Source organism: Nicotiana sylvestris, chromosome 12 (genome assembly GCF_000393655.2).
Source record: "Nicotiana sylvestris chromosome 12, ASM39365v2, whole genome shotgun sequence".
NCBI lineage: Eukaryota > Viridiplantae > Streptophyta > Magnoliopsida > Solanales > Solanaceae > Nicotiana > Nicotiana sylvestris.
This window is the reverse complement of record NC_091068.1, coordinates 8,764,720-8,787,639: the sequence shown is the minus strand read 5'-3', so window position 1 is coordinate 8,787,639 and position 22,920 is coordinate 8,764,720. Positions and strand designations below refer to the sequence as shown.

Here is a 22,920-nt window from a genome sequence, read left to right as displayed (position 1 = left end):
GTAATTTTATTTAAAAGATTTAAGTTTTCTTATAAAATAGTTTAAACAAATACTTTCTGAAACAAACAAAATAAAAAATCTTAGTAAAACTTGAGTTTGTGAATTCAAATTTTCAAAACTTAAAGCAAACTTCAGCTTCTTCTTTTTTGTGCTAGAATTATTATTCTACTTTTATAGTTTAATTTTTTCTCATATTAAAAGTTAATTAATTATACGTATTTTCACTTTTGAAATATGGTGAAGAATTTCGATAGTTGTATATTTCACAAATTAAGTGAAACGTTCCTCCGATCCCCTTAATGTTACACCAACACAACTACCCGGTGAATTCTCAAAAGTGAAGTCTTGTAATCATAGTGCGTACGCAAACCTTATCCCTATCCCGAAAAATAGATAGTCTGTTTTCGATAGTCTAACACCAAAAAAATAAGAAAATAAAACTTGGAGAGAAAGAAAGGGGTGATATTAAACTCTATCAAGGTGATCATTAGCCCGTGTAATTTATTACAGTCAAACCTTTTTATAATAACTTTGTTGGTTCCAACTATCTTTTTTACTATTACAGTGAATTGCTATTATCAAAAATTAGTTCCAAAAACAATTGGGCCTTATAAAGCAATTTGAATATGGAATGTTACGGGGTGATCTATCATGTCAGGTGCATGTAAACTTAGTAGCTTTTGTACGATATATGTATTACAAAATTATTGAATATCTATAAATATTTAATTGTGAGATCAGTTATATTATATAATGAGTTGAGTCCGCTGTAAAAGCTGATAAATTTTAAATTAAGCGATTTGCACCCGATCATCTATGGTGAGGTAGTGTTACATATTATTTCTATTGTTTTGATTCCAATGTGAGCTGCAAGGTTAAGAAATTCTATAAATTTAGATCTTGACGGGATTTTCACTATTATTGTACTTGATATATATAGAGGCGGAGTCAGAATTTAAATAGTTTGAAATTCTAATTCGTTTATGTTACTGGATTCTAGCTTAACAATTTATATATAGTCAATGAATTTTTTTCGATAAATATAGAGTTTGCACCAAAATTACTATGTTCGACCGAACCCGTAAATCCTATGCCAACTCCTCCCCGGATATATATGTGTCTATAACCGTATACTCTAATGGTGATGAGTGTTTTATTAATGTAAGTTGAGATTTGAGATTGTTATTTTACATTGTCAAACTGTTTTAGTACTTTCCCTATTTCAATTAATGTTTTACTCCATCCATCCTGCTTTAATTGTTACTTTAATTCGTTTCATGCTCGTCAATAAAATAATAAATACATGATATAGTTTACAAAGTTACCTTCTATTAAATATTTTTTTAAGAATTGAGTAGTATTAAAAGGATTTACTATTTCTTAATCTCAAGGGTATAGTTGAGAATAATTGAAATCAGTACTGGATTCATAAACCTTCAACTATTTTGTAACAACTTTTTGATTAAAGTGATTTTTAGTTCGGGACTGAAAGAGTAAGTAATACTCCCTCCGTCTCATATTATTCATCACGATTCTCTTGTACACATCCCTTAAAAAAATTAATTAGAATGAGATTTGATTATTTTACCCGTATTCATATCTTAATATTTAATATTTTTTCATGGACATTTGAACAAAGTTATCCATAATTGAGTGTTTGTCGTCTTCAAAGTCAATTATTACTACTAAGGGTAACAAAGGAAAAAGATAATCAATTTTGTCTTACACTTCTAAAATGACAAATAATTTGAGACAACTATTTTTAATAACCACAACTTATAATATGAGACGAAGAGAGTAGCATTACCAGATTCCAATGTATGGTCTTCATCAAATGTGAAAAGAGTACTGGTTCTATTAATATAGGTATTGCAAGTCACCTTGAATTTATATTTTCTCCTCAATTTTATGTACAGACAAATTTCTCTATAACAGTCTCGTTTTATTCCAAATATTTTTGGATGTTATAATGAAGTGCTGTTATAGAAAATATATATTATAACATAATATAAAAATTTGTTCCGGAAAAACTTGGCTTTTATAGTGAAGTTTTGTTATATAAGGATAATATTATAGAGAGGTCTGACGGTGATATATGTAAAATAATCTCTTTATTCAAAATCTAGAATTTAGGCTAACAATTTATTCTTGTTAGAACTGATAGTTGTAAATAATGCTCTATTAGATGGAGTAAAAAGAGGGAGGTTGCGGGGGAGAGGAGGAGAAAGACCTTTTTAACTATTATCTCCTAATTAATTGGCTATCAAAAATATTATCTCTCTTTGAATAGAGTACTTAATAAGGATTATTATAAATTAGATATATGCTTGGTTGCATCCATTTTTTTTTGTATAACAGTATATAATTAGTGACGAAGCCACATAGCTCCAAGGGGTGTCAATTGACATGTTGGTGTGTCAATTGACACTTTTTCGTAAGAAAATTATACTGTTTAGATAGGATTTTTTATTTTATGTTTATATACTATGCACTGAATCACCTTGTCCTGTGTATGTTTACTTCTTTAAATTTTGACAACCCTTAATAAAAATTATGGCTCTACTACTATATATAGCATTAAGCTTACATTATCAATTTATTAACCTGTTTGGCCAAGCTTCTAATTAACTTATCTTGAGAAGTACTTTTGTCAAAAATATTTTTTTTAAAAAGTACTTTTTGTGAGAATCACTTTATGTTTGACTAATTAATTTGAAAAGTACGTTTGAGTGCTTTTTAAAAATACTTCTAAGTACTTTTCAAAAAATGCTTTTGAAGAGAAGCTACTTTTTCTCCTTCTTAAAAACTGTAAAAATATTTTTTTTTTTCCTTTGAAAAGGTTAGTCAAATACTTTAATTTTAAGAAAAAAACACTTTTGACAAAAAAAAAAAAATCGCTTTGCTTTAAAAAAAAGAAGGCGGCCAAATAAGCTATATACCAATATACCATTAAGCTACACAAATATCGTAAATATAAAATTTAAATACTTTAATAAATAAACGTACAAAATTTGTGAAGCAGAACTATAAGTCAACGGATAAGCACCTGGAAGAAAGAGAAAAACAACCGTCGTCAACTGTCGTGTCCGGCAGCATCTCCACCTGTCACCACCGGCTGAAAAGAGCAAAAACCACCGTCATCAACCACTGCGTCAGCCGGGCACTCCATCGGCAACTAACGCTTAAGCTGCCGGAAGTAGAAAAAAAATGTCCATTTTGCACTCGCCATCTCTCATTTTCAACACTAAAACCACCATTAAACCCTACTGCCTCATTTCATTTCTTCCTTATTCTTCAATCTCGAACTTTAGATTTAGAAAATTTACAATTCATTCATCCTTTTCATTATTTAATGATCCTCAAGATTTTTTTGTACCAAAATCTCCGGGCAATAAACTCAACCAAAACGACAGCAATTCTGATGATAAACAAATCTCATTTGTTGATGAGTGGGGCGAGAGGTCGGAACCGGATACCCGACCCGTAACGAAGTTATCAGAATCGGATCCTCCTATAAATGATGACGAATGGGGCAGAGGAGCTGAATTAGTGGGGAGCAGCAACAATCCAGTAATTGAAGATGAGTGGGGTGAGAAGTCGTATCCGGAGCCCCGGCCCGCTCCGACAGTGTCGGATTCGGATCCTCCTATAGACGAAGACGAATGGATCGGAGCTAAGCCAGTTAAAAATGAGAGCGTTTCTGATAATAAAACAGCGTCGGATCCGGAGACCCGACCCTTAACGAGATTACCAGTTTCGGATCCTCCGAAAGGTGAAGAAGAGAGGGTTGCAGAGCTGAAAAGGTGCTTAATGGACACGGTTTATCGGACAGAATTTGGGCTCAGGGCCTCATCGGAGATTCGGGCCGAGGCTCTGGAGCTGGTTTCTCAGTTGGAGGCAGCAAATCCAACTCCGAGCCCAGTTGAATCACCTGAGTTGCTTGATGGGAACTGGATTTTAGTGTGAGTTGTTGATTCTCATTTCTCTTTTTAAATTTTCTGTTTTTGGCTTTATGTACTCGCGGTTGTATGAAATGTATGTGAATCAAGTGGACTAAGTGGCGGATTCATATTGTTGTTCCAACTAAGTTGGGATCAATGAGTAGTTGATTGGAATAAAAAGATTTATATAGGCGATACCAATTAGTAGTTGGGAATATATTTTAGTTGTATTATTTGTTCTTGGAAACAACCTCTCTACTTGCACAAGGTAGGGGTAAGATTTGCCTATACACTATCCTAGACCTCACATATGGGAATATAGTGACTGTATTGTTCTTGTTGATATGTTTTTTAGGTGCTATATCTTCTAGGAATATTTTAGCCATTTTGGAGAATTTGGTGGTGGTGAAAAGTATAGAGAACTTCTAATACTCTTTATTTTTTTTATTCGGCATAATGTGGTCATGCATAATATTGACATGCGATGATTTAAATGGAGTAACATGATCAGTGGAGATTCATATACTAGACCCCAATTTGTTTGGGGTTGAGGCATAGTTATTACTATTGTTATCTGCATAATGTTGGCTTGAGATGAGAATTATGGTTAATAAGGATTCATATAGTTGATCCGGCTTGTTTCGATTGAAGCATATTTGTTATTATTGTTGTAAGGAATAGTTGATTGATTTGTTTATGTACTTGCGAAGCTATATGAGATTACAGCTGACAGTATCATTTAAACTGATGCTGCCATGCTTCATTTTCTCCAAATTTCCTTCGTTGTTTTGCTGAAAGTAGCTCTAGTCTTGGTATTTTGAGTGAACATGCTAGCTAAGATTATACGATAAAACTTTGAATTCGATTTTTTGTTAACATATAGATTCATCATGAGAGCTTGAAGGGAACTGATCACGCCCAACTATGCCTTATAAAAGGACAATGCGGACGTTGCAAATATAACCTGAGTATTTATGCCCAGAGTCGAATCCACAGAGAATTAACCTATCAATTACTTTCGTTGGACTTACTAAATTCTTTAGAATCAACTTCCCCAAACGTTGTGAATAACAGTTGATGGTATATTTAATAACTAAGATTGAAAGTCAATAAACAGTTGTAAACTAAATATGCTTAAGTTGTGAACAATAATGAGAAGGTTCTAAGGTAGTGATTTCCCCTATTGATGGAATCCCTTCTGTTTATGTTTCATATAGATTTACCAACACATCTCTATCAATCATGAACACTCTTTTTACCGTGAATCTCTCCCGAGTAATCACGATAATTTACTAGACGCACTCCCCCGAGATACGCTAGCTGGCTTTGTTTATTACAGTTCACTTTAGATTGCACCCAAGACTTCGTTATCCCTAATTCCACCTTTAAACCCGCAGTTATAGATCCCTCTTATACTTTAGTACTGGTGTTGTTCAACAATCACCTAAATATGCACTCTCTCCCGAGTTATGCATACTAAATAGGCACAGCTAATTGAGGATCCTGTCAATTAACTACAACAAACACGTAGTTGAACAAATAGAGATTAAACTGGCAAACTATATTAACATAATCAAGAAGTTCATCCTTCAATAGGTTCCATCAAAACCCTAGACAAAGGATTTAGCTACTCATGACAATGAGTAAATAAACTTTGAAAATATTCATGATCAAAATTGCAAGAAAAATAAAGAGAAGAAGAAAATATGATGTTTTGGGTGATCTCTCACACTTGTTTCTCTTGCCAAAGTACTTTCTAAAACATTACATGCCTCCCTTGGACGAGTTCTATTGTTTAATATAGGGTTTTGGGCTAAAAATCCCGTGTTTTGCACTTCAGTCCCTCAATTTTTTTCGCTTCCTACCGCGGTTACGCCAGGACCGCGGCCAACTAGCCTCTCAGAATCCGCAACAGCCTTCTGCCGCGGTCAGACCGCGGTTACGCCGGGACCGCGGCAGTCCATCTCCAGTTCTGGTTTTGCTGCCTTCGCGTGGTGCACTTAGCGGATATTGTAAGATTGGCCTCTTTTTCTTCGTAATTGATCCCAAAAGTACTCCATAGACTTCTTTTATTGTATATAGCCTGCAAAGCATGAAAAACACTAATTAGAGCATTTTGTTATCACTTTTTACCATAAAAACTATACAAGAAGGTGGTTCTTTAGGGCCTAATTATAGTCCAATTCACCTATTATCAATACCCCACACTTAAATCTTTGCTCGTCCTCGAGCAAGTTGAACCACACTTCTAGGCCTAATCGTTCGATGCATTACCCAGTTTATGTCACACCCACCATTATGAAAGAACAACCTAAGCAGTGCAACAGCCACACCTCATATGAAGACTCTAATGCCATGCCACACTCGTGCTTACTCTAGTTACTCTAAATAGAGTTGAAAACTCGCTTTTTCTTCCTGAGTCACATGCCCTCACATCACATTTCTGAGAGAAGTTCCACACACATAAAATCAAGCAACAAGGAACTATAGATAGAACGAATCCACCCACTCTCAGCAAAGAACATTCACATGCCACACAGATACACCATACGCTTGCCCTTAGTGTAATACTGTACTAATCAAGTTGTTCAGTCCAAGATCAAGAGGTCTTTATTTGGTTATAATGTAGGCTAAGGGACGGGTAGGATATATTTGGATATAGTGACTAACCTCCCTAAGCACTTTTAATACAATCGTTCCCTTTATTCCAATTTCCATGTTCAACCCAATCATTCTTCCACACTTGTTTCATAGGCTACCCCACTTTTCTTTAGGTGCAACTGGCCTCTTTTTTTTTTTTTTTTCATAGTCATTGCACCATTCAAGTATTTTCCTGATTTTCCTTTTCCCACTCCATTACTACCCCACACTTTGACTTTTATATGCTCTTTAACGATTCAAGTGCTTCTAGGAGGTACAGGTTCAAACAATCAAATTATTCAAACACAGGGATGTAGGTTATTGTAAGGTTATCAAAGAACAGGCTTCAGGCTCGAAGGGGTTAACTATGACAATATGTACATGTGGATTCATAATTATACAAGCTACACAAGGAACTGCCTCAATCATCTCTAAGGCCAAACAACTTCTATTTCGCTTTGCAAACACACAGGGCAAGTTCTAGGTATCGCATGCAAGCACAAAATACAAGTATTATCTCACACACACTTGGCATGTAACTCATTCCGAATTAGTTTGTCAACACACTCACGTGAGCATTCAAGAAAGACAAGGTGTGCAGAATTAAGGCATAAAATTACGAGTCTACAAACGAGCCTAGACGTCGCACCCTCAAGTTCGTTTTCGTTATTTGCAGGTGTGTACATTACGGGTTGCATTCTTGCCTTCACCCATTTTGGTCCAATAGAGTCCTAAGGGTCCTAAAAATATTAAAGAAAAATCTACCTAACCCGGTTCAAGAAAAGCCCTTGGAAAAGAACCGTGGTCAAAAGAAAAACCAAAGAGGAATTACTACACTAAATAAAAAAAATCTAAATGGATTACTTCCCTTAAGAGTACTGTCCAAGTGGTCCGTCCTCAGGAAGAGTCTCCTACATTTATTTATTTTACAACCAATGTATATGTACACTAACAATACACCACTAAAGCAAGTCTCCCACCCAACACAAAAAGAATATGGCATGTCCCCATGTCATTACACAAATAAAGTGCAGAAGGGTAAGAAGACTTCCCTGAGCGTCACTTGGAGTCGGAGACGGTGCTGGGATCCACATGACAAGCCCTCCCCAAAGCACGAAACCAAGCTATCATCCGGCTCTCAGACCTGGCCTGCTGCTGAGACATGGCATCCATACGCACATGCAAGCCATCCACCGAGGAGCGAAGATCTGCCACCTCTTCCTCCAAAGAATGCAACATGGGTCGGCTGGACTATGATCTAGAGAACCCTGCCCCAGTATGGGGTCGCCGAGAGGATCCGACTCCATCATAGGATCTCTTGGATGGTGCCATGGGTGCTGAGGCGTCATCCTAATCATCAAGCTCAATGGTTATGGGTGTATCTCTGCCCACTGTGATCTTTGAAGCTCTGAATGCCGCTTTTGCGGGCAAAGCTCCATCTGTAGGATTGGTGGGGACACCATCCAGCAGACACAACCTCGTCACAAGTGAGGGGAAGTTAAACCCCTTAGATAGCAGAGGTGACCGAAGGATCATTTCATCTCCAATAATTCTCGCCACATCAAAGTCTTTCTTGGTGACGAAGCACCACACCAATAGAGCCCGTAGGTGGTTCACATCTGTCGTGTTGCCCGTGGGCAATAACCGGCTGCAAATAATGGTGAACCAACACTTAGCCTCATGTGTGAACGACTTGGAGTGAAGGGTAATGTTTTCCTGTAGCCAGATTGGTCAACCCCCTGCGCAGATTGTCTCAATCATAGTGTCCCAAGTGACCCCTTGGACGTCGTGGTAATGATCAATGTCACCAGTGAACTGGGGCAGCTGCAAGACCTGGTGAATCTTCAGAATTGAGGCATCTACCACCCTGCCCCGCACAATCACAGACCGACACAAATTTTTCGGGCAGTTCGCGTAGAACTCCCGGACTATCATCGGGTTTGCCGTCTCAGGTTCATCAAACAAGAACTCCATCTCCCTCCGTTTGATTTCCTCATACATGTCTGCTTTTTCCATACGGAGGGCAGCCATGTCAACAGGAATCTCAGGGATAAAGCTTTTGGTGGCCTTAGCATGAAACGCGTCCTCTGCCTCCTGTGACTGAAACCTGGTGGCATCATATATTGGCATTTGGGAAGTGCTTGCCGAGCTCTTTCGCCTTTTTCGGGCCATATTACCTGCAGACAATTCAGGGTAATAATCAGATGCATCCTAACATGTGCCAGTCGGATGGGTACTCAGACTTCGCCACCTGATGGCACCGAACAGTTTCCTTTTGACAATCAATGTCAGTATACCCAATTAGTAAGGTGCCCAAAGTTGACAACTTCCACTAGTGCCCTCACACCACTATTAATTCTACAATTCCGCCATATAATACCCCACACAATCTCCCACAAGCGAATCATGTCAAATGCTACCACCACCACAAACCAAGAAGGGCACAAAGTGCTCCAAAATTTTACAACACACCCCCAATTTTCGGCCATTTAGACCCCTCCACCAAGCTTCACCCTAAAAAATTTGTTTAGGCCTCCAAACCTTCTAAAAATCGCCCCCAAGTTAAGCACAATGAACACCCAACCATTTAAACATCAATCATGGCCAAAAGAAGCAAATAATGGAGAAAAGGAAAGAAGAAAAAGAAAGAAAAAAAAATTACACTAAAACACTACACTAAGTTATGTAAAAGAAAGAGAAAAGAATAGAGAAGCTTACCTTGAGGATGAATGGAAGGGATAGGTGGTGGAGAGAGAGATCGAGAAGAAAGGAGGGGCAACAATGGGGGTTTGAGGGATAGGAGAGTGTGAAAGAGAGAAGAGAAGAAAGAAGGGGATGGGGGAATAGTGGGGGTTAGGTTTATTAAAAGGGGGGGAAAAAAATTCTGCACTTACCTGGCCCGCGCTGGTCTGTCGCGGTCCTACCGCGGTTACGCTGAGACCGCGGTAAACCTCTTTCAGAGGGGGTATTTGACCGCGGTTACGCTGGGACCGCGGTAGACTTCTGTCAGAGGAGGTCCTTGACCGCGGTCCGACCACGGTTACGCTGGGACCGCGGTCTGGGCGTGTTCCTGCTACTACTTTTTTTTATTTTTTATGCATTACACTTACAACACATTCGTGGGTTGCCTCCCACGCAGCGCCTGATTTAACGTCGCGGCACGACGCAGATGAGCGCATTTAAGGCTCGCTCGACCTCTGTGGTTCAGTCAGGTGTAGCTCAGACACTTCCTTTGGTTCGCTCATGCCCACATATAGTTTCAATCTCTGCCCATTGACTCTAAATGTACGAGAGTCTTTCTCTGTGGCATTCTCGACAACACCTGAAGGGAAAACTTCGACCACTCTAAATGGTCCAGACCATCGTGACCTGAGTTTACCCGGAAATAGCCTTAATCGTGAGTTATAAAACAACACCATATCTCCAGGATTGAAATTTCGCTCCACAATGTTCTTGTCGTGCAACCTCTTCATTCTTTCCTTGTACAACCTTGTGCTCTCAAAAGCAAGATGTCTGAGTGTCGAGCTCATGCAATTCTGTGATTCTCGTTGTGCCCGCAGCCTCGATGTCTAGATTCATCTGTTTCAGTGCCCACCACGCTCTATGTTCAAGTTCCACTGGCAAATGGCAGGCCTTCCCGAACACCAGCTTATATGGTGACATACCAATCGGTGTTTTAAAAGCAGTTCTATAGGCCCAGAGTGCATCATCTAACTTTTTCGCCCAATCAGTTCTTGTAGCGTTCACAGTCTTGATTAGCACACTCTTTATCTCTCTGTTGGACACTTCAACCTGCCCACTAGTTTGCGGGTGATAAGGGGTAGCCACCTAGTGGCGTACATCATACTTTGCAAGCAACTTCTCGAAAGCTCTATTACAGAAGTGAGTGCCTCCGTCACTGATAATCGCTTTTGGTATCCCAAATCTGGTGAATATGTTCTTCTTCAAAAAACCCACCACCACTCTTGCATCATTAGTGGGCAACGCTACTTCTTCTACCCATTTGGACACGTAATCCACAACAACAAGTATGTACTTATTGCCATAGGAGCTGACGAAGGGACCCATGAAGTCAATCCCCCAGACATCAAACAATTCCACCTCTTGAATTGGGTTCATGGGCATCTCATGGCGACGGAAAATGTTCCCGGTCCGCTGACATTCATTGCAGCCCTTCACCCATTGGTGCGCATCTTTAAACACTGTTGGCCAAAAGAATCCGGCCTCAAGCACTTTCGCAGCTGTCCTGACCCTCCAAAATGTCCTCCATAAGCCGATGCGTGACAAGCATGCAAAACAGAAGATTGTTCTATCTCGGGGACACACCTCCGGATCATATTGTCAACACAAATTCTAAACAGGTAAGGCTCATCCCAATAATACATGTGGCAGTCACGATAAAACTTTTTCTTTTGTACAGATGAAAGGTCATAGGGAACTATACAGCAAGCCAGGTAATTTGCAAAGTTTGCATACCATGGCGCTTCCTCAAGATTAGTAGCGAGCAGCTGCTCGTCTGGAAAGGGTTCCAGAATATCTTCAACCTCAACTGCATTTTCAGCTCCCTCAAGTCGTGATAGATGATCAACGACTTGGTTCTCTGTGCCCTTACGGTCACGAATTTCAAGGTCGAATTCTTGCAGCAGCAACACCCAACGAATTAGGCGCGGCTTAGACTCCTTCTTCTCATTCAAGTACCTGAGAGCTGCATGATCAGTGTATACAATTACCTTAGAACCAATCAGATATGATCTGAACTTGTCGAAAGCAAACACCACAGCCAACATCTCCTTCTCAGTCACAGTATAGTTCAGCTGGGCTCCACTCAACGTTCTACTAGCATAGTAGATTGGATGCATCAGCTTGTCCTTCCGTTGTCTAGCACTGCCCCCACTGCGTAGTCACTGGCATCACACATGAGTTCGAATGGTTGCTCCCAGTTGGGGGCAACAATGATAGGTGCTGTGACCAGTCTCTTTTTCAGCTCCTCGAATGCTACCCTGCAATCATCAGAAAACAAGAAAGGGTGATCTTTTTCTAACAACTTATAGAGAGGGTTGACAATTTTTGAGAAGTCTTTTATGAATCTCCGGTAGAAACCGGCATGCCCAAGGAAGCTTCTGATTGCTTTGACTGAAGTTGGAGGAGGTAACTTTGCTATTACATCCACTTTAGCACGATCCACCTCAATTCCTTTGCTTGACACCCGGTGCCCCAAGACTATGCCTTCTTATACCATGAAGTGGCACTTCTCCCAGTTCAGAACCAGGTTAGTCTCGATACACCGTTTCAGCACTCGCGTCAAATTTATCAGGCACTCATCAAATGAATTCCCTACCACTGAGAAGTCATCCATGAACACCTCCATTATGTCCTCTACCATGTCAGTGAGTATGGCCATCATGCACCGTTGGAATGTGGCGGGCGCGTTGCATAGGCCAAAGGGCATCCTCCGAAAGGCATAAATGCCATAAGGGCAAGTGAAAGAGGTCTTCTCTCTGTCCTCCGGTGCAATGGAGATCTGGTTGTATCCTGAGTACTCGTCCAGAAAACAGAAGTGTGACCTCCCTGCCAGTCTGTCTAACATCTGATCAATGAAGGGAAGTGGGAAGTGGTCTTTCCGTGTGGCTAGATTTAGCTTTCTATAATCCATACAAATTCTCCAGCCCGTGACTGTTCTTGTAGAGATCACTTCATTGTTATCATTCTTAACTACCGTCATGCCACCCTTTTTAGGTACACATTGAACTGGGCTAACCCAGCTGCTGTCAGAGATTGGGAAGATAATTCCCGCGTCTAACCACTTTATTACTTCCTTCTTCACCACTTCCTTCATGTTAGGGTTCAGCCTTCTTTGGTGTTCCCTGGAAGGTTTGTGTCCCTCTTCCAGTAGAATTTTGTGCATACAGTAGGCGGGGCTGATCCCCTTTATGTCTGTCATGGTCCACCCAATGGCAGTCTTGCACTCCTTAAGTACCTGCAAGAGTTGTTGCGCCTGCACATCTAACAAACTAGATGAGATAATAACAGGTAATGTGGAGTTAGGTCCAAGTAATTCATACCTGAGATGGTTGGGCAATGGCTTTAGCTACAGCTTTGGTGGTTCTTCGATAGATGGCTTGGCTGGAGGAGTTTCTCGATTTTCCAAGTGCAAGGGCTCAAATTCTAGAGTTCTATCCCAGAACCCTCTACCCTCTAATGTCAACACCCATTCTGCCAGTTCCTCTCCATTCACCTCATCCAAATTCATTAAACATGCCGCAAGGGGGTCCTCAATGGTTAGCACCTCATCATCAGTCTCCATGATTACATCTACGGCATCAATAAGAGAACAATTGGCGAATTCACTTGGTCGCCTCATAGATTTCTGCACATTGAATATTATCTCCTCGTCGTTCAATCTCATCTTGAGCTCCCCGGTTTCACAATCAATGAGAGCTCTCCTTGTGGCCAAGAATGGTCTTCCCAAAATTATGGGAATCTCTTCATCCACTTTGCAGTCTAAGATCACAAAATCTGCAGGGAACACAAATTTTCCTACCTGAACTAGCACATCATCCAGTATATCAGAGGGTCGTTTCATTGTCCTGTCAGCCAGCTGCAACAACATAGAGGTGGGTCTAGCTCTTCCAATGCCCAGCCTCTTATAAATCGCCTGGGGCATAAGATTGATGTTGGCCCCCAGATCACACAGTGCTTTAGCAAAAACAAAATTACCAATAGTGCATGGAATTGTAAAGCTCCCTGGGTCAGACAGCTTTTCTGCAATTGGTCTGGTCACCACTGCACTACATGTCTGAGTAAGAGTAACTGTGGCCAAGTCTTGGAAATCAAACTTTCGGGACATCAAGTCCTTCATCATTTTTGCATACCCAAGCATCTCCTTCAAAGCTTCAATCAATGGTATGTTTACCTGGATTTGTTTTAGCATTTCGAAGAACTTCTTGTATTGTTCCTCCTTTTGGTACTTAGCCAGCCTCTGAGGGAAAGGTGCAGGAGGTCTCTTCTTCCCAATCAACTGGGATTGATCCTTATCAGCTGCTACATCAACTACTGGTTCCTGGACTATCTCAGCTTCTTTTTCGGTCGCATTCTGGATGCTATTTTCTTCCTGGGCCGGCTGGACTGGCACCTCCGTCAGTTTCGTTGACTCATCCAGCTCAATGGGCACTGGTATAAGTGTCTCAGCTTGTCTAGTTTCTCGAGCCCTCTCTTGCTCTACATCCAGATCTCTGCCATTACGTAGACTTACCGCCATCAGCTGCTTTGGGCCTTGATCTTTTGGATTTATCTGGGTGTCTGCAGGTAGTGTCCCATGAGGACGATTGTTCAGAGACATAGAAATTTGGCCCACGTGCACTTCAATATTCTTGATTGTTGCATCATGTGCATCCACTCTCTCATTAATCTTTGCATTAGACCCAATAACCTGCTGCATCATTGCCTCAAGTCTAGCAAACCCATCTTCCTGCCTTCCACCATGCTGCTGCTGAGGAGGGTGATACCCTTGCTGCTGATTCTGATTATTATATCCCTGTGGCCTTGGGTAAGGTGCCATATTGTTAGGGGGTCTCATACCTCCCATGTTTCCATTGTTGAACTGTGGATGGACTGACCTGTATTGCTTATTTTGCTGGCCCCAATTCTGACCACCCTGTCTCTGGCCTCCATAATTAGACACATAATTCATGTCTTCAGGGTAGTGGTGATGATCATGTTCTGCATTCCATTGGTTACCGATTGACTGACTAATGCAAGATGCGCACAAACCCCATTAGTAGTATCTACGATGTGTACCTGCTGCTTCTGCCTTGACTCTTCCACCTTTTTGGTGAGTATACTCATCTGTGTCAATAAGGTGGCCATATTTCAGCCATAGAGTTGGATGGATCTAAGGGCACTGAGTGAACCACTGGAGTGATAGGTGCATTCCTGGTTGTTAATCCCGAATTTTGTGCCATCTTGTCAAGCAAACTCTGGCTTTCTCTCCATGTTTTGCTCAAAAATGCTCCACCAGCTGAAGCATCAACAATGTTCTTCACGCTATCTGACAATCCCATGTAAAACCGTTGCCCCAACATCAGATCTGGAATACCACGGTGCGGGCATATAACCAGCATCCCTTTAAAGCGCTCCCATGTTTCATGCAGTGTCTCCATTGGTCTCTGTTTAAAACTCAAAATTTCATCAATTTGTTGAGCAGTCTTATTGGGTGGGTGGAACTTGTTATGGAATTGCCTGACTAACTCATCCCAAGTTGTTATAGAATTTATGGGAAGTGAGTTTAGCCAAGTCTGGGCAGCTCTTGTCACTGAGAATGGAAACAATAACAGCTTGATTGCTTCAGGAGTTACGTTGGGCTGCCTTTGGGTTTTGCAGATAGAGAGGAAGTTCTTCAAGTGCTGCTGAGGATCTTCGACTTGCGACCCCGAAAATAGTCCCTTGTTCTGCAACAAGTGTAGCATGTTATTCGTAATTTGGAATGACTCAGCCTGTATCTACGGAACTACAATGGTTGTGGACAGATTTTCAGCTATGGGTTGTGCCCAGTCATAGAGAGCAGCCTCTGGCACTATTGGTACCGCTGGGTTTTCCTCATGATCCCCCATGACTGTTTCGAATTGTGCAGTTGTTGGTTGTTGTTTGTTTTTCCGATTAGCCCGATTCAAGGCCTTGAAAACTTTCTCGGAATCTGATAATGCTTCAAATACTTCACCAGATCTCGATGAGTTTCTAGGCATGCACTTCTTTCAATTGTAATTGATAACACCATTAATTCCCCGGCAACGACACCAAAATTTGATCACGCCCAACTATGCCTTATAAAAGGACAATGCGGACGTTGCAAATATAACCTGAGTATTTATGCCCAGAGTCGAATCCACAGAGAATTAACCTATCAATTACTTTCGTTGGACTTACTAAATTCTTTAGAATCAACTTTCCCAAACGTTGTGAATAACAGTTGATGTATATTTAATAACTAAGATTGAAAGTCAATAAACAGTTGTAAACTAAATATGCTTAAGTTGTGAACAATAATGAGAAGGTTCTAAGGTAGTGATTTTCCCTATTGATGGAATCCCTTCTGTTTATGTTTCATATAGATTTACCAATACATCTCTATCAACCATGAACACTCTTTTTACCGTGAATCTCTCCCGAGTAATCATGATAATTTACTAGACGCACTCTCCCGAGATACGCTAGCTGGCTTTGTTTATTACAGCTCACTTTAGATTGCACTCAAGACTTCGTTATCCCTAATCCCACCTTTAAACCCGCAGTTATAGATCCCTCTTATACTTTGGGACTGGTGTTGTTCAACAATCACCTAAATATGCACTCTCTCTCGAGTTATGCATACTAAATAGGCACAGCTAATTGAGGATCCTGTCAATTAACTACAACAAACACGTAGTTGAACAAATAGAGATTAAACTGGCAAACTATATTAACATAATCAAGAAGTTCATCCTTCAATAGGTTCCATCAAAACCCTAGACAAAAGATTTAGCTACTCATGACAATGAGTAAATAAACTCTGAAAATATTCATGATCAAAATTGCAAGAAAAATAAAGAGAAGAAGAAAATATGATGTTTTGGGTGATCTCTCACACTTGTTTCTTTTGCCAAAGTACTTTCTAAAACATTACATGCCTCCCTTGGACGAGTTCTATTGTTTAATATAGGGTTTTGGGCTAAAAATCCCGTGTTTTGCACTTCAGTCCCTCAATTTTTTTCGCTTCCTATCGCGGTCCTACCGCGGTTGCGCCAGGACCGCGGCCAACTAGCCTCTCAGAATCCGCAACAGCCTTCTGCCGCGGTCAGACCGCGGTTACGCTGGGACCGCGGCAGTCCATCTCCAGTTCTGGTTTTGCTGCCTTCGCGTGGTGCACTTAGCGGATATTGTAAGATTGGCCTCTTTTTCTCCGTAATTGATCCCAAAAGTACTCCATAGACTTCTTTTATTGTATATAGCCTGCAAAGCATGAAAAGCACTAATCAGAGCATTTTGTTATCACTTTTTACCATAAAAACTATACAAGAAGGTGGTTCTTTAGGGCCTAATTATAGTCCAATTCACCTATTATCAGGAACGGATTGTAGCAAAGGCGAAGTCAGGTTTTAAATTTTATGGATTTAGGATTCTAATCATTTTAAGTTACTGGAATAATTCATTTTAAGACAAAAATAAGGTTCGAATCAAAGTTACTGGATTCGGCCGAACCCGCTCCCGGCGCTCTAGCTATCTCCTTGGATGGTAGCACAATAAGTTGCTTTCAATTCACTAGTTGAGTCATTAGTATATACTTTTCTTTTATCTGGCATTTTTTAGCATACCCTATTTTGGATGAAAAACAGATATTTAATTTGAACCGAGGAAAAATGTAAGCTTTCAAATTTTGACCTGGCTAAGATTTATGTAGAACACCTTGTCTTATCGATATCGGGATAATTTGAGATGATTGCCTTCCCAAACATTTGGCATTTAGCAGCAAATTGGAGGACCATGTCTTGGTAATTTTTTTGATAGGTCACTATGTCTTGGTAATATGTTAACTGCAATTTTTGTTAATTCCCAGGATAGCATATGCCTAAGTGTCGATGTTGTAGTACTGGTATTATTGCAATATTCTAAAGTGCCCATTAGTGAGTTAAACTAGTTGGAAATGTAAAGTTTCCTTGCTGGAAAGGGTAAGAGGATTCTTATATGTACAAACTGTATTGAGGTAGATAGCCACTGGCATACTTCTCCGCGCAAACTCATCTTTGGAATGTTCATTATCATAATAAGTAGTCGATTAGGAGAACAACTATATCACTATAGAGTATACTCTTCCTCATCTTTCATTCATATTTTGCGTCCTAGGACTTAGATATTCTAGATACCCCCTTATGTTGCTTTTTGTGTGTCAGGTTTACAGCATTCTCTGAGTTGTTACCTCTTCTGGCTGTGGGCACCATTCCTTTGTTGAAGGTTGAAAATATTAGCCAAGCGATTAGTACAAGCAACCTTACCATAGAGAACTCAACTACATTATCAAGCCCTTTTGCCACCTCTTCTTTCAGTGCAAATGCTGCCTTTGAAGTTCGAAGTCCGTCAAGAATACAGGTAACCTTTTGGACTGCAATGGACTGCCATTGTAGTATCTTATGCAAAGAGAGAAAAGGAGCAAGTCGCTTACTACAGACAATGAGAATAATTGCTGTGGTGATGTGACTCTTTGGCAAACAAAAGCATAGATCATCTTGATAAACTTCCATATTCTTGTAGACTATTTCCAGCTTGTGCCATTATTGACTATAATAGTCTCTCTATTTCAGGTTGAATTCAAAGAAGGGACAGTTAATCCTCCAGAGGTTAAGTCAAAAATAGACCTGCCGGAGAACGTTGATATCTTTGGCCAAACCATAAGTTTGTCACCTATACAGCAATCTCTAGGTCCTCTGGAAAATGTTGTGGCAGGTATAGCCCGAGCTATTTCTGGTCTGCCTCCTCTCAAGATTCCGATTCCAGGTGAGAGGACGAAGTCTTGGCTTATTACGACATACCTTGACAAGGATCTTCGGATCTCAAGAGGAGATGGTGGGCTATTTGTTCTTGTTAAGGAAGAGAGTTCTCTTATAGACCAGTAGCAAGGCTCGATCTCACTCTGCCTTCACAAGGTATGAGTAAGGTCTATGTACACATTTCCCTCCCCTCACCCCATTTGTGGGATTACACTGGGTTTTTTGTTGTTGTATACTGTATAATGATATATAAAGGTCTTAGGAGCTTCATTTATACAATATAGTATATACGACACATTATTTGTAAAGGGAGATACATCCCACATTTTTATGTATAAGATGCCATTTGTGTAGCCTTTACTCACAGTGGAAGGAACCAAAAACTGGAAATGAACAACATTTGCATCTAATATGATGTTATTTTGAAGTTCTGGTGGTATTTAGATCCAGCCGTTTGTAAAACTGATGTCACTCTTCTCTTGAGGTCAAATTTTTTGTTAATTGGAAAATTATATTAAGAACTATTGCATCTAATGCTGGGCTCTCAGATGGAGACGTGTCATTCAAGCATTCATTTTCTTATCCATAATGCCACTATAATTGTTACTTTCTATGAGTCAACTATAATTCCAATGAGCACTGTAACTAAAGTAACATTTGATCTAGGATATTTGATGTATATGCCATTTCGAAGTGATCTATTAATCTACTAATAAGTCGGTTCACGGCAATTTTGTCTATCGCTTTATTGTGAAAGACCATATTGGCTTGTTCTACCAGAAGTACCTCCATATGCCACGGAGTGATATTCAACAATGGGTTTGAGTTGGTGATTGTAAAACTTTCTTTTATCGATCTTGATTCGTGTATATATTCCGAAACTATGGATCTAGTTGAACCAGAGAGCCCCGAAGTCTCACGGGTATCATAGAATTACGTTAGGTACCATATGAATAAGCCCAAGCTTGCACGTACTTGTGGAGTTGAGTCTAATGGATTCAAATGTTTGGGTTAATTTAAGAATCAAATTGCTGATAATAAACTGCTGACCAAATTTCACAAACTATAAGTGGCAACTTTCTTGTGGTAACTGTTGATAATCCAACACATTAGTCATCCACCAGAAAGTTTTCTCACACTCCAGCAGCAAACAACAAGAGAATAATCGACCATGTCTTGTTTAGTGTCTGTATAACTAAAAATCATAGCTAGAGGTTCCAAATCATAGTTAATACAAGAATAGAGAGACACATCTATGTGAAGGCTGTTCAAAGTTGAGAAGAGTTAAAAATAGAAGAGATTATTGGTTATCATGAAATTAGTAGAGAGCAAAAATGGATTTGACATGGTCATATCATGCCTTCTTCTTCTTGGATTTGAGCATAACATATCCAATAAACACGCTCAATAAGCAGATGAGTGCTACTCCAGCATATACAGGAATGAGAATCGCGTATTCTTGTGGTAGAAAATACTTGTGCACGAAATGATCCCTATCAACTAAAGGCTGAAACAGGAATAAAAAGCATATATCAGTTTCCTCACTTAATAAAACATGGGTCTAAAAAAACTGAACATATCTGGAAGGAAGAGTATATCAGCTTTACCAGAATGATAACCCAAAAGGTATAATATGTGAAAATGGACAAACTCGTCAATGTCAAAAGCAGCCCAACAGCTCTGTCCGCTAATTCCATTGAGGCTCTTCTACTTGTGCTGCCTGTAAAAGAAGAATGCTTTTAGTTAAAAACTTATACAACTAAAAAGAAGAGGGTTCAAACAAAATATCTGGTGGATTAGCCTATTAAAAGGTTCAAGGGACTAAAAGTAAGAGAGAAAACCAAAAAACGACTGGGTGGAACACAGTCTGGAACAATGTCATATTGATGACCAAAAAGTGCTCTATATTATAAGCCGACACATAAGACATTCTCTCTCTGACATAGTTTTAATAAAATAGTAACTGTAACTTGAAGTATCACTGTAATTGAGTCATTTTAGAAAAGCATAAAGTTTCACTTCAACATGTGTTGAGCTTATCCCATGTCTTCAAAACATGTGACCGATAACTTAGTGAAATGCCTTGTGAATGAACGCATCACATTCAATATCTACCCAATCATTCGTCAACCGTAGTATGTCTTAGACAAGCAAAACATGCATTCGCTCAATGCACTCCTGTTTATTAGCACTATCCTGATCTCAGAATGACAAAATTTCACCTGGTAAAGATGTCTAATGATGGTTTTAAACTACAACTAACAGCGCCCAGAAAGATAAAGGTAAACAAACAAATCAGCTGATACCATAACATTATGTTTTTGCTAATGAAAATGATTAGTAAAACAAAATAAGTACCGGTGTCTTTAAAGATTCTAATTGAGCGATCGAATATTGACTAGATTCAGCATACCACACAGGACAAATCGATCTGGTAGACCATAACATTCCAGATTCCAACTATAAATACAGAGTGAAACCTTCGTCTAAAATAAGATCGTCACATATTTAAGAGTGGGACATGTATTAGATATAGTAATTGCATACACGAAACAATTTTTTCGAGATGCAGGGTACAAAAAATCAGCACAATAAGGAACAAGGTTCAGTTACTTCAGTATTTATCTCCCTGCATTAAAAGAAATGGTGCCCTAATTGTAAGGCTGCGATCTCATAATTCTGGAAAATGTTAGATGTTAATAGCCTCATATTAGAAGGAAAAATCAGGGAACAACAACAACAACAACAACAACAACAACAACAACAACAACAACAACAACAACAACAACAACCACAACCACAACCACAACCACAACCACAACCCAGTATAAATCAGGGAAGGAGCCCACAAAATGTTAGATGTTGGTAGAGATTCCTGAATGAAAAAACTTTATAATTGACTTCAAAAATTTCAGGTGATGAATCACAAGATAATGTCATATTAAAGGGGAGCAACACTGACCAGATATTAGGCCCTAATTTCACCAAAAAAAACTCGTTTGTTAAGTAAAGATACAATATTACAAAATTAACACGAGTTTGCCCATTCAAGTTCAATCTATATCTCAAATGTAGTAAAACTGACCCTTAGCAGTCCTATCATCAATGAGAACTTAATAGAAAAGCTTAAGTTAGTCAAGTTGGAGAAAAAAGAAAAGTACTTTCCTAAGAACCAAATTACTGCTCCAGCCAAACGGCACCTACACTGTAATTTCCAAGTAACTCACAAGTTCCTGAATCTTAAACTCCCTAATTATTAAGTGAAATTACTCAGCTGAAAGGGGTAGCAAACTAAACTGTAAGGGTGAAAAACTTGACCATTTGGAAAGCAACAACTTAGACCAGTTAAAGCTGAGGTGAAGTGAATCTAATCTTTGGAACATGCCTACCACAGTCGAGGCGCCTCTCCACACTGATCAATACATATTGATGGTTTAACAACACTAAGTATCAGACGATAAACACCAATTCTTAAATGGCCAACATAGTCTCGTCCGCTCAAAGAGTATAAGACATCCTTCAGATGAGTACACAAAGCCTATCCCGATAAGACTTCCACTTTACCATCCATGTCAGCATAACATTTACCAATCTTCGGTTGAGCTACCTATATGGTGCCATTTCTTTTGTAAAACAGGAACATTAAAACGAGACAAAATCACAAGTTCTCGTGGTGTTGCATAAGAATTATAAACTATGGCCATCTTACTAGAAACAGCTGGTTATATCTATTTTTCGACAACCAACGTTGGAATATTTCACCTCTTAGTAAAACCTTCTAAGAAGTATTATTCAGAAACTAAAAGAAAAAACAAAAGCGCCTAGAAATTAAAAACTCCCAAAAGTTTCCTTACCCTCACCCCCCCCCCCCCCCCACACAAAAAAAAAGAGAGAGAGACAAATTTTGTTCTTCCCCCACTTTAAGGATATTCGTAGACTTCCAACAATGTTCATATAACAAAAACCTTAACACATGAATTGAATCCTAAAAATAACAACTTTCCACCATAAAAGGCTAAATTAACTAAAAAGAAGCAAATATGGTGCATTAATTCTATAATTTACATTAGATTCCAAAAATAATTCGTTTCAAAAGAGCTCATATAAGAAGATTCACAAGTTATGATCCTACAGGGATACAAAGATTTTATAAAAAAAAACAAGAAATATTTTTGATGAATAAGAAAAAATCAATGGATGAATCAACAAAATCTCAATCCAAACTTAGTTAGAATTCGCTATATGAATTCTTACAAAAAATGTCATATGTCACCCGTATTGAGTGCGAGAACTGAAAAAACTAAACATAAATTATCAAAATTCATTAGAATTTTTGAGACCACAGAAAAAATGATAGAGAAAAGAAGTAGATCACCTGAAAAGCTTCGTTCTTGATGATGAAAAGCTTCGATTTCAGAGCATGAAGATCGTCGTCTTCATCAAATCGAAACTTGTTTTTTTTTTTTCACTTGGTTGTATCTGTAATTGGACCAATAATATATTGGGCTGACGTTTACATGGGCCGAAATTAGAATGGGTTGCAGAAGGGAGATTTGCACAAATAGACCATTTAATGCCACTGTTTAAATTATATTCATGTCCAAACACAACTTTAATTTTCAAATACCATTTTACTTTTAAAAATATAATTTTTTTGGAATTTTACAATTTTTATGTCCAAACGCCCATTAACTCACACTGCTTGAATTTTGAAGCACAATGTTATAGTTTTAAACTATGATGTCAGAATTTTGAAGCACGCTGCCACAATTTTAAAGTATGCAGCCAGCATTTAAAAGCATGCTCCCACAATTTTGAAGTAT

At 39.2% G+C, this 22,920-nt stretch overlaps 2 protein-coding genes and 1 non-coding gene across 3 annotated transcripts; 2 read left to right on the top strand and 1 right to left on the bottom strand.

Annotated features, from left to right (window-relative positions):
• The first annotated feature begins 2,970 nt into the window (after positions 1 to 2,970).
• LOC104237306 (plastoglobulin-1, chloroplastic-like) lies at positions 2,971 to 18,536 on the top strand. Its single transcript, XM_070165543.1, has 3 exons — positions 2,971 to 3,962; positions 17,504 to 17,699; positions 17,912 to 18,536. The coding sequence occupies exons 1-3, from the start codon at positions 3,208 to 3,210 to the stop codon at positions 18,221 to 18,223; spliced, it is 1,263 nt and encodes a 420-aa protein (XP_070021644.1). The 5' UTR covers positions 2,971 to 3,207; the 3' UTR covers positions 18,224 to 18,536.
• Positions 14,673 to 14,779, top strand: LOC138884453 (small nucleolar RNA R71). The gene has a single exon (XR_011404647.1). It is a non-coding gene; the product is annotated as a small nucleolar RNA R71 (small nucleolar RNA).
• Positions 18,537 to 19,213: 677 nt separating the features above from the next.
• Positions 19,214 to 22,560, bottom strand: LOC104237304 (dolichol-phosphate mannose synthase subunit 2). The gene is made up of 3 exons (XM_009791424.2): positions 22,473 to 22,560; positions 19,705 to 19,817; positions 19,214 to 19,604 (listed from the first exon to the last, which is right to left on the bottom strand). Exons 2-3 carry the CDS (start codon positions 19,792 to 19,794, stop codon positions 19,452 to 19,454), a joined length of 243 nt encoding a protein of 80 aa, XP_009789726.1. The 5' UTR covers positions 19,795 to 19,817; positions 22,473 to 22,560; the 3' UTR covers positions 19,214 to 19,451.
• Between the last annotated feature and the right edge of the window lie 360 nt (positions 22,561 to 22,920).

Coding starts and splice junctions, on each gene's coding strand:
- LOC104237304 (XM_009791424.2), bottom strand. CDS start 19,794: ATGGAATTAGCGGACAGAGCTGTTGGGCTGCTTTTGACATTGACGAGT. Junction 19,605..19,704: donor CCTTTTGGGTTATCATTCTG/GTAAAGCTGATA, acceptor TTCCTGTTTCAG/CCTTTAGTTGATAGGGATCA.
- LOC104237306 (XM_070165543.1), top strand. CDS start 3,208: ATGTCCATTTTGCACTCGCCATCTCTCATTTTCAACACTAAAACCACC. Junction 3,963..17,503: donor GATGGGAACTGGATTTTAGT/GTGAGTTGTTGA, acceptor TTTGTGTGTCAG/GTTTACAGCATTCTCTGAGT. Junction 17,700..17,911: donor GAAGTCCGTCAAGAATACAG/GTAACCTTTTGG, acceptor TCTCTATTTCAG/GTTGAATTCAAAGAAGGGAC.